We start from the raw sequence: 21,044 nt of genomic DNA, 5'->3' as shown, positions 1-21,044 counted from the left end.
ACTAGACTGGTAAGGTCAATGGGAGGCTAGCTTAGGGGGGCCCAAGTACAGGTTATACCACCAGCTCCATGTGAAAAATGTACTTTAGCTCTGCATCATGGTTAGAACTCATTGTAAGAGAATTATTAATGTTAAATTGCATCTGCTGTGGACCTGAATTTAATTGATATATGTTTATTCTCAGCTTATTCTTAGTTTACTTTATATAATCTACATTGCCATGAGGCCATCAAAAGTTGTTACAGCGTTAAATACTTTTTATATTGGATTTAGTCATTGCTTTTCCATATTGATCTATTTTTATGTATTTCTTAGTGCTCCCAAGAAGATATTGCTGATAAACTGGGTTTGCATATCTCTGCAACAAAGGCAGTCCTCATAAGTAATCCTAAAACAGCTGAATTTCAGGTAAGAGTTTTAAGTAGTTAAGAATTTGGGTAAAAACTGAGAGGCAGTACATGAGTTATGAAAAGTCTCTTCAGTTATTTTATCTCAAATGGCAAAATCATAGAGCTTCTTTAGAATTTCTTCTTGGATAGGTTTATATTTGGTTCTTACATACATTACTGACAAAAATTCTTTAAACATTTTATAATCTTTTCTTGATTAACCTTATAGGTGGTTCTTACTTGCTTTGTGCTACCTATACCTAGCCCAGCCTTTCTTGTCTGAACTTTCCATTTCACAATTGATTTTTTTTTTTTTAATACTATTTTCAGGTTTCATCTCTTTTCCACCCATTTGTAATAAGTGAAACTACACCTGTTCCCAGTACCTCCATTAAGTCTTTTACTTTGAAATAAGTCGTTATGCCAGTTCTGGACCATGCTGACTGTGCCTTTCATTGTAATTGTCTAGTTTATTGGCAGTTTCATGTGGAGGTTAGGAATATTTAAATGAGAATGATACTCCCTTAATAGTAAACGTTAAGTGATTTACATGATAGATTCAGACCTTAACTATCAAAAGAGAGCATTTCAGAGTTATAATATCTTTGCTTATTAATGACGTTGAATCGTCTTATCTCTTTCATACTAATAAGCTCATTCTATTTTCCTTGTATATGCATTTCAGTGTTTTTTTAAACAGGCTTTAGAGAAGATCATGTCTTCTAGAATCAAGGGGAATCTTAGAATTGGAAGGACATGCTTTTCAGAAAGTTAATGATGAAATAATACATGAACTCTGATTTGAGATAGTTTCTTTGGATCTTGGTTTTCACTTTTGTAAAAGTAGTGTCTGGATTAGTTCTAAAAATTCTAAAAGTTCTAAAAATGTTAATATTTAGATTTTTTAAAGTTAGATTTAATGTATAGAGCTACGTACTAATGTGGCAGATTAGAGCTAGACTAAAGAGCTAATTGCTAATAATATGCATCAAATACATAAATTCTTTCTCCATATTCAGTGTCAGAACTTTGAAGAATCTTTACGCTAGTTTAGAAGGATTGTGATAATTTTTATATTTTGATTTCTGATGCCCACTAGCTTTTCTAAGACGTGTGAGGTGTTCTCTTTAATAAGAGATGTTCAAATTCATTTGGATAGAGAAATTTTTCAGTAAATCTTAATGGATTTTTATTTGAGTTTTTTCCAGTATTTCTTTTTCTCCCAGTTTTATTTCTCAAGCTTGATAGATTTCTTACAATGTGGTAATGTTATGTTCTTTAGGGTTTACATCGTATCTATTTTATACTAGTGGAAGGAAAACAAATCAGAAACACATTAAATGTCACTCTAAATAGCTGTGGCTCAGCACACGTAAGATTCAATATTTCTGCATTAAATACATAAGAGATGAGAGTCTGTCTTTTAGATTTGACAGATTCTCTATTTTACTCCTCCTTTATGAACAGATAACGTCCTACCATTACCAATGTGGCTAACAGGTTTATATTTATTTATGGTTAAAATAAGTGTAAGTTGTTCATGGTCTCGTATCTCAATTTATTGTCTAAGCTTATTCTTTCTTTTGCATAATTCTTAACTTTGGGCTATTTTCTGGTAGTAGTTATACTAGAGAATGGATGAAATAAGAGAAATGTTATTTACTGAAGTATGTACAATTTTACTATAATTATTGTAAACACAATTACAGAAAATTACCATATCCCCCTAAATTAGCAATAGTATTCCTTAATATCCTCAAATATCCAATTATTGTTCAAATTTTCTCAGGTGTCTTTTTTTAAATAGTTTATTTGATTTGGGGTTCAAATGAGGTTCATACATTAAAGTTGATTGATGTGCTTCTTAAGTCTCTTTTAATCCACAGGTTGCTCCTCCATCCATTCATCTCTTTCCCTCTCTCCCCCTCCCCCTTTCACTTTGTGGAAGAAACTGGGTCACTTATCCTGTAGGGTTCTCACAGTTAGGATTTTGCTGACTATATTCCTGTGGTCCCCTATATTTTCAGTAAATTGGAGTTAGATCTAGGAGCTTGATCTGATTCAGGTTTAAATTTTTGTGTTGCTGTGAGTTTTTAAAGAAATAAATCTTATCTATAAAATAAAGTGAAAAAAAACCTAAAAAAGTCATCTACAAAAGTGGCTTGTTTCTATTCTAATAAGTTAAACTTTCTTTAACATTGTAGTTTTGTTCTGTGAATGGTTTGGGCACTTTCTCTCTGGTTGGGAAAGTGACCCATATTTCAGAAAACACTGAGTTGAAGGCTAATAGCAGCTTTCTGGTAGAGTGAATGTAGTAGGAAAGGTGTTCTCTTCTTTTTTTTTTTTTTTAATATTTATTTATTTATTTGGTTGCGCTGGGTCTTAGTTGCGGCAGGCAGGCTTCTTAGTTGCAGCACATGGGCTCCTTAGTTGTGGCTCCCGGGCTCCTTAGTTGTGGTATGCATGTGAGATCTAGTTCCCTGACCAGGGATTGAACCCGGGCCCCCTGCATTGGGAGCATGGAGTCTTATCCACTGCGCCACCAGGGAAGTCCCTGTGTTCTCTTCTTTCCTCAACACAATCTAGCAAGTCCTTGTTACATATGCAGGATCTAAGAGGGGCTGCTGTTTTAGCCAGGGTGGGCAGGGCAGGCACATGTAGGACCATGTAGACCTTTGAGCAGAGACCTGAAGGAAGTAAGATAGCTACATACGAATCTAGAGGAAGAATGTATGAGGCAGAGGAAAGAGCACGTGTGGAGGCCTGGGATGGGATCCTGATGGCAGTGTGTGGCTGGAGCACGTGCAGTAAGCCAGGGGGAACAGCAGGCGTCAGGGTTGGAGAGGGGGCTAGGGCCAGATTCACATAAAGCCCCATGTAGCGCATGGGTTTTTTTTTTGTTTTTTTTTTGTTTTTTTGTTTTTTTTTTGCGCATGGGTTTTATTCAAAATCTGATGGAAGTCCATTGGACGTTTTTGAGCAGGAGCGTTCCATGATCTGATTTAGGTCTTAAAGGGCCACGTCTGTGGGGAGAATAATAGATCATAAGGTGGCAAAGTGGAAGCAGAGAAATTATCCTAGGAAGCTCATGCAGAGTCTGGGCAAAAGATAATGGTGTTGGAGTCTGACTGCAGATGTAATACCGTCGCTCATAAAACCCTTCTGGTAACATGATGTGTTGAAAGCTAACATATCTCATACAGCTTAGAATGAGAAATTTATTTCACAGACAAAAGCAGGGGAAGTTTTGCCTTTTTTTTTTTTTTTTTTTTAAGAATTGGAATGTGTATTTGTATTTCTTATGAATATTAAGAATGAAATAACTAGACGTTTTCCTATTTGTTTTGGCTACTAAGCTGAAAACTGTAGTCACATCCTGCCCATAGCAGCTATGTGGTTTTTTAGTGCCTACATATTTGTGTTCTGTTTTTCTCATTGTCCTGGTATTTTAATTGCATTTACATTTTTTCCCTGGTCCTAGTTTTTAAAAATTTGGTTAATTCATGTTAAAACTGTTTAAATATTTGTATTTCTTGTAATTTACTTCAATTACTTTGTGAAATGAAGCAGGATATGAAGTACTGGAATTAAAAATTAAAAATGACTTGGATATTTAGGCATTGCATTTTCCAAAAGGGTCTTCCTGTGAGGCCATGGATTAATCAAGTATGTCTGGTTCCTATTTGGTCAGTGCAATTTCATGTCTTCTCCTGTAGGTGGCACGCACTACCCTTCTTCCTGGCCTCCTAAAGACCATAGCTGCGAATCGGAAGATGCCCCTTCCTCTGAAACTGTTTGAAATCTCTGACATTGTAATACAAGATTCTAGCAGAGGTAAGAATGAGTCACCTTTGATTTGTATACTTAAAGCATTTTTTATTATGAAAACTTCAACTGTATATAAAAATAGAGGAAATAATGTAATTACTCCTGTGATTCCAGCACCCACCTTCAAGAGTTATCAACTCACACATGGCCAGACTTCTTTCATCTATAGTCCAACCCACTTCCTTGTATTCGTTTAGTATAAATCTTAGATATCACATCATTTTATTAACAAACACTGTAGTTTGTATTTATGAAAGGTAAGGGCTACCACTATTTTTTTTAATAATCCAATGCCATTATTATATCTTATCATCAAATATCCAGCTAGTGTTTGAATTTTCCCAGTTGTTTCATAAGTTTAATTTTCATGACTGATTTATGTGAATCAATCCAAGCAAGGGCCAGATATTTGATTGCAATATCTCTTACTTTTAATAGACAGCAAATTGTTTTTTTTTTTTTAATTATTAGCACCTTTAATTATTTATTTATTTATTTATTTATTTTTGGCTGTGTTGGGTCTTCGTTTCTGTGCTAGTGCTTCCTCTAGTTGCGGCGAGCGGGGGCCACTCTTCATCGCGGTGCGCGGGCCTTTCTCTATCACGGCCTCTCTTGTTGCGGAGCACAGGCTCCAGACGCGCAGGCTCAGTAATTGTGGCTCACAGGCCCAGCTGCTCCGCGGCATGTGGGATCCTCCCAGACCAGGGCTCGAACCTGTGTCCCCTGCATTAGCAGGCAGATTCTCAACCACTGCGCCACCAGGGAAGCCCTAGAAAGCAAATTTTAACAGAGAATTTAATAATATTTATGAAGAGCCCTATTAAAACCTCAACTTGAAAAGCACTGTGGAGTATTTCTTTTTTTCTTATGTCATGTGATTTATATGCATATCATTTTGACGTACTTGATATCTTACTATTCTAGTTTAACAATGATTGTTCATATTACTGTTGTACCAGTGATTGTAAATGTGTTTTACCAGTTTTTGCTTCTTTTGAGGATGGTCTGGACTTGTTAGTACAACAAGTTGCTTCGTCTAATATTTGGAATGTAGCTGTTACTTAATAAATATATTATGTATTTAGTAAGTCCTTAAACCTGATTGCCAAGAAAGCCTGTCTCGTTCAAACTTCTCCATGTCTTCAACTTATATATAAATCCGACTGACTGTTCCAGCTGCATATGTGGTATCTCTTGGTGAGCAGTGCCCTCAAATGACTAAATTACTGGCAGTGTTTCTTTGATTCCCTGGATTTAACAGTTGAAGTCCTAGCAGTATTTATTCAGTCTTACTCCAGACTCTGCAGAATTCAGAATGTGTTCTTTTGAATCCGTTGACAAAAGAGGGGGCCTTTTCCTCAGTTTCTCCTGCAGAGGACAACATGGCGTCATTCTAATGACTAGAAAGTAGCCAAGAACTATTGACTGTAAATCGGCCTGTCTTAGGAAATAGATTCTATAAAGGTGCCCTGTGGACTGTCCATTGCAAACCTTTCAGCCTAGGCTGGATTCCATCTGCTCCCAGTATGCAGCCTGTCTTCAGTTAACAGTGTCACCTTGCATTTGTATGGTGCTTTTTGCTTCCCCCCCCCAAAATTTTTTAAGGTACTTTTTCTTTTTTGATTGTTAAAACATCTCTTTGAGGCAAATGGGACAAAATATTGTCCCCATTTAATATACTGGAAAATTAAGACAGAAAAGTGGTAATTTGCTCAAGGCTGCGTAAAATAAGGGACTTAGAGCTAGGGCCAGAATTTTGGTCTCAGTGCTTAGCTCCTTAGAGAATAAAAGTTCTGTGTAGAATTTTCCTTGGATGATAAATCTGTAATAGAAATCAGAAAACATTTTCAGTGCCAGCTGCAAATAGTTTTGAGGGTTCTTATGCCTCAAATCATCCATTGGTATAGATAACTGAGAATTTGTTGTAATTCCTATGTCAGTTTTTTCTATTAACTTTGACTTGTTACCTTTCATCCTAGTTCTTTGAGTTTTATGTTGTTTTGATCCTTGGTGATCCTTTCATATTTCTAAATATAGGATTAGGTTAATTACTCGAGATTTCCTCAAAAGTTCTGTAATACTGTTTCAGCAACAGGACTCTTCCCTAGTGGCAGAGGCTCCCTGCGGGGCTGGGCACGCTCACAAGCAGGCAGCTCAGAGCCCGGGCGGTGAGGGTGAGGAGCGAGCTGCGGTCCCCACAGTTGCCACAGGGAGGGTTTCGCTGTAGGCATGGAACACCACTTTACTGTACTGCAGTCCTGGGTAGAGGTGCCTTTGCTGGTTTTCTTTTTCTCTGTGTTTCTTGGGAAAGCCCATGCTTGGAGGTTGAAAGAGAGCTGTTCTTAAATACAAGTGGTTTAGGCCGTCATTTAACAGATCACCCTGGTGATAGTTCCAGAAACCCCATCCATATACTTTTTAATTCAAAGATTTGTCTTTCTGCTACACTTTGTTTCATCAGGAAGAGTAGTTCTTATCTCTGTAGCAAACCTCTTTTATACCTGATTTTAGTTGTGATTATTCTGCTCTGTTTTCCACATCAATCCATTTTTAACTGATATTACTTTAGCCTGTTGTCTTACACCATCATGGTTTATTGTTTTTCTTTACAGTTTTCTGTCCTATCAATGGGATTTGAGGAATAAGAGGAGGTAGATGCACTCAGTAAGTCTACCATCTTGAAAACATGGGTTTGCTTTAGTTTATGTGGAGTGTGTTTCCTGTTTAGGTAGGCCTGGATTTTATTTCGTAACAGAAGAAGCTTTTCTGATGGATTATTCTAAGTATGGACCTGTGACCTCCCTGCCTGTCATCTGGTGTACAGAGAGGGCTCTGCAGGAGACGCAGCCCAGCACCGTGGTCCCATGAGCAGCTCTGCAGCCAGGGCGCCTGCGTTTGAGTCATGGTTCTGCCACTTACCAGCTGCTTAACTTTGGACAATTTATTTAATTTCTTGGTGCCTCAGTTTCCTCATCTGTACAATGGGAATAATGATAGCACTTATTTCAGTAGACTTGTAAAAATTAAATGTATTTTGAAAAGTTCCAGCCACGTAATAAGCACCGTTTGGTGTTTGCTCTGACTATCAGGGTATTAGCAGTCCCTAAGGCCCAATATGTAGCTTCTTGGTCTCTGGAAATTTTCTTTGAGAATGAATTGAAAACCTTTGCTGGCCATTAAAGGGTTAATATCACCTTGCTAAGGCACTTGGGGCTCATTTTTATCCTAACTTTGAACTTAATTGGTTTTTCTTCTGTTGTGCACTGGTTTTTTGTTTTTTTTTTAGGAAAAGAAAACCAAAACGTACTAATGTAGGAATTTACTTAAGAAAGTAGGAATGTTGGGTTTTTTTTTTTTAATTTTTATTTATTTATTTTTTATTTTGGCTGCATTGGGTCTTCGTTGCTGTGCGTGGGCTTTCTCTAGTTGCGGCGAGTGGGGGCTACTCTTCGTTGTGGTGCGTGGGCTTCTCATTGTGGTGGCTTCTCTTGTTGCGGAGCATGGGATCTAGGCTCACAGACTTCAGTAGTTGTGGCACGCAGGCTCAGTAGTTGTGGTGCACGGGCTTAGTTGCTCTGCGGCATGTGGGATCTTCCCAGACCAGGGCTCGAACCCGTGTCCCCTGCATTGGCAGGCAGATTCTCAACCACTGCGCCACCAGGGAAGCCCAGCCCTTTAGTTTTAACTACTGCAATTTAATAATTTTAAAACTGCTGGGTTTTAATAATTATTGTATTGCTCAGGTCGTTCCTGCGTCTCCAGAGCGTTGCTTCAGCCCTGGAACAAGCCACCTTTCCTCTGTCCCCCAAATTGCTGCTTAAATAGTTGCTAAAATTTCTCATTCTCCCTGAAGCTTTTCTAAATCTGAAAGATCTACTTCTTACCTTGCCTAGTTTGGATATGGAAATCTAGAATTTTTTTTAAACTTTTAAATTTAAAGTTAATTTTTTTTAACTTTAGTATATTTAAAATTCTTGTTCTTTTCTCCTCCTGGGACCACCATGGCTGCATAGAACAGAGCTAATTCACTGTTCTTTTATGATTTGGTTTGTTCCTTCTGTTTGCTGTCAGTTTGTACCTTTCATGTATCTGTCTTATTTTGTAACCTGCTAAACTCTAGGGATCCAGTCTTTGTAGTTTTTGGTATAATTCTTTGCTTGATATAAAGCTCAATGAAAGCATTTTCATTATGAGCTTGTAAAATACTTCAGCTCTGAGAAATTGTCCATTAATTCTGCAGCCATTAAATAGTGGAAGATTATCTCACATCCACATGTGGAATGTGGCTTTCTGAAGAGAGCTTATGTCATCAATCTAGATTAGTTTAATTTTACTACTTCATATTTTTGGCATGTAGAATTTCCAATTAATAATCCAAAAAATATGGGTGTAAGGAACATTGACATTAACAGTATTTGAAGTAGCATCATTCGCATATGTGATGGCATCTTAACTGTGTGAATACCATCATTTTTAATGTAGAAAGTTATTTTAGTACGTTTGGTTCACATAGTTAAGATCTGCTAACATGAGTATAATGTGCTCTGTCATGCATTGAATATCGTATTTTTTTAATAGATAAAAATCCATTCCAGGTTTATGTTAACGAAATAAAAGCCAACCCACAAGGATGTAACTTTTTCCTTCATGCATTGAGAAGGTCATAGATTTTTCCTCACATTTGTTTCTTGGCTTTCAGCATTATTTAAAAAAAGAAAAGTCTTTACCTCAGTGCCGTAATATAGAAGTGTTTTAAGGAAAATTGTTCTTAGGTTTTATTATGTTTGTTTTTAAAATTGAAAATGTATTTGTAATATCTTTAAGAACTTTCACAAATATGTATTAAGAGTAATTCTGTTGTTTTCACATTAAAAAAAATATACACAGGGCTTCCCTGGTGGCGCAGTGGTTAAGAATCCGCCTGCCAATGCAGGGGACACGGGTTCGAGCCCTGGTCCGGGAAGATCCCACATGCCGCAGAGCAACTAAGCTCGTGCGCCACAACTACAGAGCCTGCGCTCTAGAGCCTGTGAGCCACAACTACTGAGCCCAAGTGCCACAACTACTGAAGCCCATGCGCCTAGAGCCCGTGCTCCACAATAAGAGAAGCCACCGCAATGAGAAGCCTGCGCACCGCAATGAAGAGTAGCCCCCGCTCGCCGCAACTAGAGAAAGCCCGCACACAGCAACGAAGACCCAACACAGCCAAAAATAAATAAATAAAATAAATAAATTTATAAAAAAAAAAAAAAAAATATACACATATCCAACTTCTCCCAAATCCTACTCTTAGAATTAGTTGCCAGACATTCTATGCATATGCATAGAATGTATGTTTTACATTTCTATATATAGCCACAGATACAGGTAAATTCTTTTTAGTGTTTATACAAATAGGATTATGCTTTTTCTGTCCTGTACTTTTTCCCTATGAACACATTCTGTCCACCTCATTCTTTTTAATGGCTGCATAGTATCTCATTATATGGATATACTGTAATTTATTGACTCAAACTATTATGACGACTGTTTAGATTGTTACCAGGTTTTTGCTAAAATATGTCTATTGTAATGAATATCCTTGTACCCTTATACAAATACGTGTTTTTAGAAATTGAATTGGTCAGTCCATTGGTATGCATATTAAATGTTTGCTACCTTGTCAAATTCTCTTCTAAAAAGGATTTTTTACAAATTTGCAGTCCTACCAAGAGTGTGTAAAGGTTCCTGTTCTCCCATATTAGATCTAATTTTTTAAGGTCTGTGTCTTGACAGGATTCTCATAGCTTTTGTGAATCATTAGGCCTACTCTGAATTTCTTCTGAAGATAAGTAAAATTTGTAATATTAGCTATACTAGTCTCATGGGTACCAATATTAAAGAAATTTGTTAGATGGAATAGACTAAAAATCAAGTTGATTTGTTTCATTTTCTGAGCTTGGCCAGGCTATTATTCTCAAGCTCAGTATCAGCCACCAATTGCCCTGGGAGCTCTGTTGTTTCCCCAGTAGGCTTTCTCCTAGCATCTTTTTTTTTCTTTTTTAAAATTTATTTATTTTATTTTATTTATTTTATTTTTGGCTGTGTTGGGTCTTTTTTGCTGCATGCAGGCTTTTCTCTAGTTGCGGCGAGCGGGGGCTATTCTTTGTTGCAGTGTGCGGGCTTCTCATTGCAGTGGCTTCTCTTGTTGTGGAGCACAGGCTCTAGGCACGTGGGCTTCAGTAGGTGTGGCATGCAGGCTCAGTAGTTGTGGCTCTTGGGCTCTAGAGCGCAGGCTCAGTAGTTGTGGCACATGGGCTTAGTTGCTCTGCGGCATGTGGGATCTTCCTGGACCAGGGGTCGAACTGGTGCCCCCTGCATTGGCAGGCAGATTCTTAACCACTGCGCCCCAGGGAAACCCTCTCCTAGCATCTTCATTTGGGCTTCTCGGTGAATGTGAGAATAGAGATGGAAAGCTTCTCTTGAAGACTCTTATCCTTTTGCATTCTGTGCCACTTACGATAACATTGTCTAACACCCCTAATTTGCTTTTAATCATTGGTACTTTGGTGAGAGAGAATCTACACTAGGCTGTTTGAAAAATTTGAGTTGTATGTGATAGTCATTTACTAAGGGACATCACATATCACTTTTTTTTCCTTTTTTCTTCTTTTATAAAATCATTTGGCATGTTCTTTCAGCTTCCAGAATTGTAGCCAGCCACCCCTTCTCTGGGTGGTTTACATCAGCCTCTCCGGGCAGTACTTTGAAGTCTGTGAAAGACACTGGTAATTTAGGCTGACATACTTGGCAGGCCTATTTAAAAAGCAGAATTGTTTGATGGCATGACACAAGAGGTCTGTTAACTGAGTTATAAAGAACTGAGGCATTTCCAACAAACCCTAGTTTTGGCATGAAATTTAAATAGTTCTTATTTTGCGGCATGCAGTCAGTGAACTTCCTGTGATGTAATATGGTCTCTCAGTGCAAAATACTAGGAAGTGGGAATTTTATTATGCCTAGCAGTTTCTCCAAGGAGAAATTCTGGGTGGAACTGAGTATGTGGTTATTTTCTCTTTTAATTCAATCCAGCTAATTCAGAGGGAATGTCTTAGCAAGATGTGAGGAAGCAAGTCTAGAGGGAATGGTAGCACTTGGGAGAGATGTGAAAAACCAGCCAATCAGTGGTGGGAGCTGGGAGGGGGCACCTAAATAATATATTTAATCTAATTCTTATGGTGGGTTTAGTATAAAGCCCTAAAAGTCAGTGGCCTTTCCTTAAAATACTGCAAAATTGAGTTTAAAAATATATAGCTCATTATTGTATATGCATGTGCTGTAAACATCCTGAAACCTTTCTTGAATGGAGTATAATTTTTTTTAAGTCCTGTATTTTTTATTGTAACTTCATTATTCTGATCGTCAAAATCACTTAATTATTTTTTTTTAAATTCTAAGTCTTTAAACCAGATGTTGCTCCTCTTATCAGAAAGGCAAGTTTTACATAATTTGGAGATCAGGACAGAAGTATTCCAAGGCAAAGGTTACCAAAATAGAGCTTCCAGTTTGTGTTGCTAAGCTCTCTGAATGATGGCATTACTGTTGGACCCTTCTCTCACAGCACAAATGGGACTACAAAGTGGTTTCAATACGTGTCTGTGTGTTAAAGTGAAAGCATGTGACACCAACAAATGGGTACCACATGGCAGAGATACCCAGAAGCAAGTCCGTAATATGAAAGGGATAAATTAGTTTTGTTTCATTTCATTTTTTTCCCTTCAAGGGAAGGGGGGTGGGGAGAGGGGTTGAGCAGGGAGGGAGAGGGAGAGGAGGGGGAGAGGAGTGTGAGTGAGTGAGTGTGTGTGTGTGTGTGTGTGCGCACGCGCTCCTACAGAGCAATCAGGCCCCTCATTTTAGTTAATGCATGTGGTTGATTTAGTGACGTTCGATGCCTGCCTGGTTTTAATATTAATCTTTATTCCGACACCTCCGATTATAGCTTTTAGGTACCAGATTACTTTATTCTTGCACATGGAAATGATGGAGAGCGGCAGTGGCACAGTACTCACTTTCCGACACCAGCTGGCTCTTGTGCTGACTTAAAATGTGGCCGCTGTCTTGTCCTGGCCTTGTTTAATGATTTTTTTGTGTATGCTTAGCTTCCTTTCCAGGCTTTGTTCATTTATTCAGAAAATAATTGTTGAGGGTTTAGTCTGTGCAGGCCCTATGCTGGCTTTGACCTCTACCCTCTAGGGATACCTAGAGTGGAGTGCTTTGAGCATAGTGGGTGCTAAGAAATGTTACATGGCAAGAACAGTTATTTCTCTATGTATGTTCAGTCCAAAGTTTAACTCAGAATGTACTTCCCATGAGTTACAATACTGTTGAAGGCTAGAAAGTTCAGTTAACTGACTTCTAAAAATAATTTATTTCAGTTGCTTGACTACAGTTCTTAAATATGAAAACTTTTGAAAATGAAAACATCTGTGTATCATATCAAAAACATTTCAAGAATGCACATCTTTGACTATATTAAGAATATATTCATACATAAGCTTGCCCTTATATTGTTTATTTTCATCTAAATCCTTTAGAGATTTAGAGATTTCTACTGTATAGTAGAGAGGGCATGGATTTTAGAGTTAGACAGTGCTGGTCAAATCCTGGTTTTGTAACTAATTAGCTGTGTAATTAATTACAGTTAGCTCCAGGCAGTTAGCTTGACTTTGGGCAAAACCTTTCTGAACTTTTGTTTCCCCATCTTATTTTCCCTATCCACTTTATAGGTACAATAAAACCTAGCTCACATGATTGTCTTGAGAATTAAGATGACAGATAGGCTGATAGAAAGATACTAAGTTCGGGATACTAAGTTTCCCTTTCCTTTTACCCTATTTATTGGCCAACTTTTATATTACTAGCAGTAAAGTACAGTGTTTTAAAATACTCATTTGTTTATTTGGATATCTGGAAGGCAAAAGACATTCTATATTTTGTGCAAATTATGGTACGGGAATAAGTCTGTGGAAGAACTTTTGCTCAATACGTGCTAATATGAAGCAGCTTTTTATTTTCAGTTTGTTCTCCCAGATAGACATTAGTTTGTTCTTTCTCGTTTCCTGATTTGAAAGGCAAAACTAAGCCAACATTCATTCACTGTTTGTGTAGAGCAGTGGTCTCCTCCAGAATTTATTAAAGGGCCACAAGTGTATTTACCTGTTAAAAAGTTAAATGATCTCCACTGAATTTGAGTCTGTCTTTGTATGCTATGCATTTCTTTCTTTAAAAATGAGTTTTACTAAAAATAGAACTACCGTATGACCCAGCAGTCCCACTACTGGGCATATACCCTGAGAAAACCATAATTCAAAAAAGAGTCACGTACCAAAATGTTCATTGCAGCACTATTTACAATAGCCAGGACATGGAAGCAACCTAAGTGTCCATCGACAGATGAATGGTTAAAGAAGATGTGGGACATATATACAATGGAATATTACTCAGCCATAAAAAGGAACGAAATTGAGTTATTTGTAGTGAGGTGGATGGACCTAGCGTCTGTCACACAGAGTGAAGTAAGTCAGAAAGAGAAAAACAAATACCGTATGCTAACACATATATATGGAATCTCAAAAAAAAAAAAAAAAGGTTCTGACTAACCTAGGGGCAGGACAGGAATAAAGATGCAGACGTAGAGAATGGACTTGAGGACACGGGGAGGGGGAAGGGTAAGCTGGGATGAAGTGAGAGAGTGGCATGGACATATATCCACTACCAAATGTAAAATAGATAGCTAGTGGGAAGCAACCGCATAGCACAGGGAGATCAGCTCGGTGCTTTTTGACCACGTAGAGGGGTGGGATAGGGAGGGTGGGAGGGAGACACAAGAGGGAGGAGATATGGGGATATATGTATATGTATAGCTGATTCACTTTATTATACAGCAGAAACTAACAACATTGTAAAGCAATTATACTCCAATAAAGATGTTTAAAAAAAAATGAGTTTTAAATTTTTGTAACCATCACTACGGATACAGAACCGTTCTGTCACCCCCAAAACCCACATGTCCCCACGTTGTCACATTTTTTCCCCCACATCTAACCCCGGGCAACCACTATCTTGTTCTCTGTTGGTATAGTTTTGCTTTTTCCAGAATGTCATATAAATGGACTTATTTTGTCCACTTACATTGCCTTTTAAGACTGGCTTCTTTCAGCTTCATGTCCTTGAGTCATCTAAGTTATCAAGTCTCCCTTATTGCTGAGTAGTATTCTATTGTATGGGTGAACCAGTTTATCTGGTCACCCGTTAGAGTTCACTTGGATTATTGCAATTATTTTAAAAAAAATATAACATTGTGTAAGTTTGTCCTGATTTTCAAAGTAGAAAAAATATACTAATCAAGGCAAAATGGGAAAAAAAAATATTCCTGCCCAAACAGAACCTCTATTAACATTCAGGTATATTTCTTTACATTCTTTTTCCTGTGCATGGAGTTTTTTGGCTCGTGGTTATATTTACATAGCTGTGATTCTTCATAAATTGCTTTTTTTTTCATGGTTTAATTGTGATGTGTATATATGACATACACAGTTTAAAAAGATTATAAAGCAAACACTAGTGTAACCATCCAAGTTAAGACCCTTCCCCATCAAAACTACCTTCCCTTTACCTAGAGCAGTCACTATCCTAACTTTTGTGATAGTCATTCCCTTCTTTGCTTCATAGTTGTCCAGCCTGTGTATATTCTTTAGATAATATAATTTAGTTGTGACTCTTTTTGAACTTTGTGGCCTCCTTTTTTTGTTTTGTTTACTATTGTAAGTATTCTAGCTCTATTATGATAAATCTTCATAAAGATGTCTTTTAGCTGCGTAGTATTCTGCTGAGTGATTGTGCTGTAGTTTATGTAGCCATTTCCCAATTTGGGTTGTTTCTAATTATCACTATTGGAAATAATGCTTTATGTAGAAGTAATATCTTTCTACATGAATCCATTTTTGTATTTAGAATTATTTCTTTTGGATACTATTGTGAATAAAAGAGTATGAAATTTTAAGGCTCTGAAAAATGTTGCTAAATTCTTTACCAATTCGTACCACAATGAAGCCTTACTGTTCCTGGGCCAGCACTGAGGGTTTTCCACATCTCCCCCAAGTAAAAACACCTCAGGGAATTTAATGATTGAAAAACCATCTTATCTTGTCTTTCTGAGGTTGATTGGTTCTATGTTTTCTAATTGGTTTCCTTTTTTGTTGATTTTGCTTGAGTTTATGTTTTGGGGTAAATCAGCTTCTTAAGTGATGGTCAGTGTAGCCTTGTGACCAATTCTTTTATTTTTTTCAGATGTAGGTGCAAGAAACTACAGGCATCTCTGTGCTGTTTATTACAACAAGAATCCTGGGTTTGAGATAATCCATGGGCTTCTGGACAGAATCATGCAGCTACTTGATGTGCCTCCTGGCGAAAAGAAGGGAGGATATGTGATCAGAGCATCAGAAGGTGAGACAGACCAGCTGAGTCTAGAGTCAATGATCCCATAATGAAGAGGGGAAGCCCTATTTGTGATAAAGTCTTTTTGGTTTTGATTTAGCGGGGAGGTGAGAGATAGAGCTTCATATCAATTAATTGTCAGTATTTTCTAGAAATATCCTTTTTCCCTCCAGCATTTTGAGAAGATGCTTTTCAGAGCTCTTGTAGTGCCACACAGTATACTTTTGTTCCAGCTGAGTGCTTGTAACCCCTAGTTACTGGCAACATCAAGCCATGGCCAACCCACAATCCAAACTGGAAGCTGAGAGAACCAAAACTCATGACTTGTGCTCAGAGCCTCCTGCCTGATGCCTTTAAGGCAAAAGAAGAAAAAAGAGAGACATTGGAAGTTAGGCTAACTAAATTGTATATATACCCCTAAAATGCTAGTTTCTTGTTGTCTGAGGAATTCTGAAATTTTTGCTTTTCATATCCCTGTAGCTTGAATCAGTATTAGACAAGAGATCCAGAAACAACTTGAAAGAAACATTTTACCACTTTATTTCCACTGTTTACCTGACAATTTTGTAACTTTATTTGGCATCTTAAATTTCTATTGGAACGTTCACTTTTTTTAAAAGTGTTATTTAGCAGTACTTGTAGTGGTGTGAGGTTTGGGGGGACATAGTTTTGTTTTCCCCTAGTTTTATTTTTCTTAGTCCTCAGAGATGGTTTTTTATTGTTGTTTGTTTCAATTTTTTTTTTTTTTATTTGGAAACTTCTTTGAAAATGCAATAACCCTAAATATATGGCCTTTTTAGGTTGAAGATTTGTGGAGTTATCTTTTTTTTTAATAAAATTGAAAGATTAAATATTGCAGGGAGTTATCATTTTCTACCACATCTCTCATTAGTAATCATTCAGTGAAGATATGTGTGATGCTTATAGAATTTTAGAGTGTTGGAACTGGGTCTTAGAGTTCATCAAGTCCAGTTCCTTGATTTGACAAGTGAAGGAGCCAAGGATAGGCAAGTTAAGTGAGTTGGGCTGGGTCACACATGGGGAACCCAGGGCGCCTGCCTCGCAGTGTTCCTTCCACAAGACCAAGTTGCCTATCTTTATAGTGGCTTTACATTACTCATTCACCAGTTGACTCTTCTAGAATTTCTGCTTTAAGATCTGGTCATCCAAGTTAATGGCAACCTGAAAGCTGATGTGACACACTTTTTTTAACCTTCTATACAGAGTCTTTTCTCAGAAATTTTACTTCATATAGAGATTAGCTGAATAAAAATCTGTTTCCTGAAACAGATTATGCCATATATATGAGATATAATTTTTTTTCTTATTTGAAAGGTTGCAGAGAGCTGAAATGGTAAATTGGAGCATAATTTGTTGTGGATATGATACTTTTATATATAACTTTTATATTAATGATGCTTCCATAAACCAGAAACCAGTGTCTTAATATAATGACTCTCCTGCCTCAGTAAGTTCCTTAGACATATTTCTCAGAAGCCTCTAAGTTCCCCTGTCATGAGACAGGCTTCAAGAAGACAGAATAAGTAGGACACAGATCCTGCTGTCAAGGAACCTACAGGGGGAATGACCACTGCATACCAGCTTTCACAATAAGCTGGTAAGGCGAGTGCCTTGAAGTTTCCAAAGAGCGAGATGGTGTGGTTTCTTAAGAGCATATGGGAAAGCGTTAGTGACTTTCTGGAAAGTGACATAGGCCTTCGAAGGAATAGGTGGGAGACAGGGGAAGCAAGGCAAACTACCAGAGCAAAGGCAAAAATGATGGGAAACATAGCCTCCTGCAGTTTGGTTTGACTACAGGGTGAGGAAGAAGCTTGGGACTACATTTAGAGTCCTGAGTGCTAGAATAAGGAATTGTAGCTAATTAGCTGGAAAATATTGAAGCTGCTGCTGCTTTTTTTTCTTTTCCTTAAGTGAGTGATGTGATTAGAGCTGTACTTCGAAGGGATTAATCTGGCAGCAGTATGTAGGTTGGGCGGCATGGAGAGTAGAGGGGAAGAGAATGGTTGAAAGGTGTTATAGTGAGAATAAGGACTTGACTTTGAATGTTGGCCAAGGCTATACCAAGGAGAAGACTGATTTAAGAAACTTTATGAAGGTAGAAGCTACAGCATTCAGCATTTGGAAAAGTTCCACTTGGAACCTTTTATGCCACTCGGAACCTTTTATGATACAGCTCATATGTGTTGATCTTTTTTTTAAGTTCTGTTTTCATCATTCTAGACCTATGATATTATAATTTTAATCCTTTTAGCACCAAAACAATATAATACTTAGTACTTAATTTCCCTAATATGTAGATGTCTATCATTTTGGCTTGGAGTGTGTGTGTGTGGGTGTGTGTGTGGGTGTGGGTGGGTGTGTGTGTTTTCAAATTAGAAAATACATTCATAAACTGTAACCACTTACGATGTGGTTGTAGATCTTTATGTTCAGTTTTTTAGGCCAGATTGTTACTGGTGTTGGATTTTGTATGAGGACAGAGGCCATCTTGTGTTTCCTGTTGAATTTACTTTGGCTCTCATAATAGAATATTGTAATGTTATATTATATTTTGATTATCTATTTTGATTATGTAATGACAAATATGATTACCTTTTTTTAAAATGGTTAAAGAAACCAAGACCTAAAGAAGTGGCTTGTCAAAATAAGTCAGCAGTAAAGTTGGTATAAGTTCTTCATCTAAAATTTAATATGTATATATATATATATATATATATATATATATATATATATATATATATATATATATATATATATATCTCCTAAGTAAATCTCTACACAGGAATTTGGTTGCTGGGGCGTGTTTAGCTACATCATTTCCTCAGATTTATTGTTATTTTGCATAAGGCTTTTTCTGCTTCAAGAAAAGGTCTTCAGAGTATCAAAAAAGTCAAGAAGAAACAGATTAAGAGCTACCGTTTCCTGCCATTCTTGATTACTGAGTTGTCTTCTATTACTCTGGCATATGGTTTACCTTTTAATAATTAAAAGTCCCTGGTGGCTTTGCCATTATAATTGAGCTAAGTCTGTTCACCAGAGAGTCTTGCTAATGTCAGTCCATTGGTAGATATACCTAATCTCTCTCTGTCCTTTCTAATGAACACCACTGACTTCCTTTTGTGCTGCTTTGTTTGGTGGTAGAGAGTGGAACAGAACTTGATTCCCTCTTGAGAAACTTGGCCCTGTCCACTGTGAGAGAAATCTGGAAACTCATTGATCATCACATTGATCTCAGGGAGTTGTGTAACCTGGCTTCTCATGCAGACAGCAGCCCTCTGCAGCCCGTGGATCTCTGAGAAGCACTCCCAAGTCCTGTGAGTGCAGCCGCAATTAGAAGCCATGGTCACTTAGTCTCACAGAATTTTTATTTGCTGAGCGCCCCTGCAATTAGGAACACAAGGTGAGGTAGAATGCCGAACTGCTGATAGAATAAGGGCAGTCGTTGAGTAGAAGAACGTTTAACTTTTTAACAGACTGTAGAGCATTTTGAGCGCTTGGAACAACTCATGTTTTAGTGGCATTTGATCGGATCATTACAGCATATGTACACGCTTTTTTTCAGACTTCTTCCCCTTTGTTTTTGTGGTTTGTTGCAAACTAAATTATGTTAAAATGCATTTATCCTTTTCAAAACCACTTCTGGGCAAGGAAAATTCGCAGCATTTTTGTGTTTAGAACAGTTATGTGGTTCCTGGGCAAATCAGTGGCGAAAATAATTTCTTAGGGAAGGTAGTAGGCTTTGTGTGCGATTGGCTGCATTGACTTGAGTGTGTATTTTTTCCCCTTGAATTTGTTACTATTTCAGTTTTGTTTATTCACAAATCTATGGAAAATGTCAGTTTAACCTGAGACAAGATTCCTGATGGAAAAACAGAAGTTTTAGTACTTTGAGTTTTGACAATTCTAATTTTCATGCTGCTCAGAATTCATTTTGTGAAATGAAAAATAATCTTGTAAGTAATAGGCACATTTAATCCTGCACCATATGTACCCACAGAGGTTATTTAGATACCTTCTGTTACAGCATCACCTAATGATCATTGACTTGACCTGTAGGTCATGACCTTTTTCCTCTTTCAGGACACCTGTGAAAGATTTCAGATGCTAAAAAGTATGGGTGAAATTGTGATGTCTCCCTGGCCTTCATACTGGTTTTTAGTGTAACATGAGCTTGGAAATATATGAGAAGAATAGAATATGTATTGAACAGCTTGCTGGAGTAAAGGTGTTCCCATTTATGGTCTGATTTACACAAAAGTCTAGGCTGGAAAAAAGGGGGATCTGTATAGTGTCTCCACATTTTTAGTTACCATCAGCAAAGACATTACTCTGTTAAGGCACCACGTTTAAAAGAAAAAAGGTTTGGAAGTTTTTAAGCTTCTGACCTTATTACTCTGTGTAAAAAAAGTCCTTAATCCTCTGATTCTCTGGTTTTTTTCGGTGTTTGAGGCAAGCTTTCAAATACTACAGTTTTTGTTACCTTCTTTGAAGGCTTTATTAAGAGCAATATTAAACATGTCTGCAGTGATCACCACACGTCAAAACAGCGGGATGACATGGGTCCACAGTGCCCATTAAAGCCTCAGCAGTTATCGTGATTCACGTAGCCCTGTATTGTTCTTGAGTGTGTTTTACTTCCTTGCCTCACTCTCTCTTATATGTATGAGGCAAAGTTCTCTCCACTCATGCTCACCACCTCGTGCTTTTGGTGTGCCTTGGTACCCACCTGACATGTCAGTACTCAGTGTTGGAGTGCGTGTTCCACAGCAGGTCCCACTTGAATGACTTGGTCAGCTCACTTTCCCATCTGATAGGTCTTGTAACACAGTGTTTCTCAACTTCTTATTATCTCTCCCTTAAGGAACCTTTTAGATTTTTTTCCTAATTGTCCCTCCATAAAATGTTAATACCACTGGTATACTGCATATTTATTATGTACTATATGTATAGCTTTGCTTTATACATAAAAAGTATAAACCTTATTTTTAAAATTCAATTCAGGGTTAAGAATAAGTAAACATTTTTAAGTTAAGAGTTAAATTAGGGAGTTCTGGTGGCCTAGTGGTTAGGATTCCAGGCTTTCACTGCTGTGGCCCAAGTTCAGTCCCTGGTCGAGGAACTGAGATCCTACAAGCCTATCGGTGCAGACAGAAAAAAAAAAAAAAAAAAAGAGAGAGAGAGAGAGTTAAATCAAAAAACTACTAACACTTAACTTTGTTATCTGCTGCATAGGTTTTAATGTTACATACTTATATAAATTGTAGTGCATCAAACTATATATGCCAATTGGCAATTAATTTAAATATATAACTGTAACCAAAAATTTTTAAA

At 37.4% G+C, this 21,044-nt stretch overlaps 1 protein-coding gene across 3 annotated transcripts in view; it reads left to right on the top strand.

Moving 5' to 3' along the window:
• Positions 1–21,044, top strand: part of FARSB (phenylalanyl-tRNA synthetase subunit beta) — a 71,844-nt gene that overhangs the window by 35,877 nt on the left and 14,923 nt on the right. For all 3 annotated transcript variants that reach the window (XM_057551209.1, XM_007166748.2, XM_007166746.2), the window contains 3 exons: positions 316–408; positions 4,106–4,223; positions 15,546–15,701. In XM_057551209.1, coding sequence (XP_057407192.1) covers positions 316–408; positions 4,106–4,223; positions 15,546–15,701 — 367 coding nt within the window. The remainder of the gene's footprint in view (positions 1–315; positions 409–4,105; positions 4,224–15,545; positions 15,702–21,044) is intronic.

This window comes from Balaenoptera acutorostrata, chromosome 8 (assembly GCF_949987535.1).
Source record: "Balaenoptera acutorostrata chromosome 8, mBalAcu1.1, whole genome shotgun sequence".
Lineage (NCBI taxonomy): Eukaryota > Metazoa > Chordata > Mammalia > Artiodactyla > Balaenopteridae > Balaenoptera > Balaenoptera acutorostrata.
The sequence above is the reverse complement of the archived record's forward strand: the minus strand, read 5'-3'. Positions and strand labels throughout refer to the sequence as shown.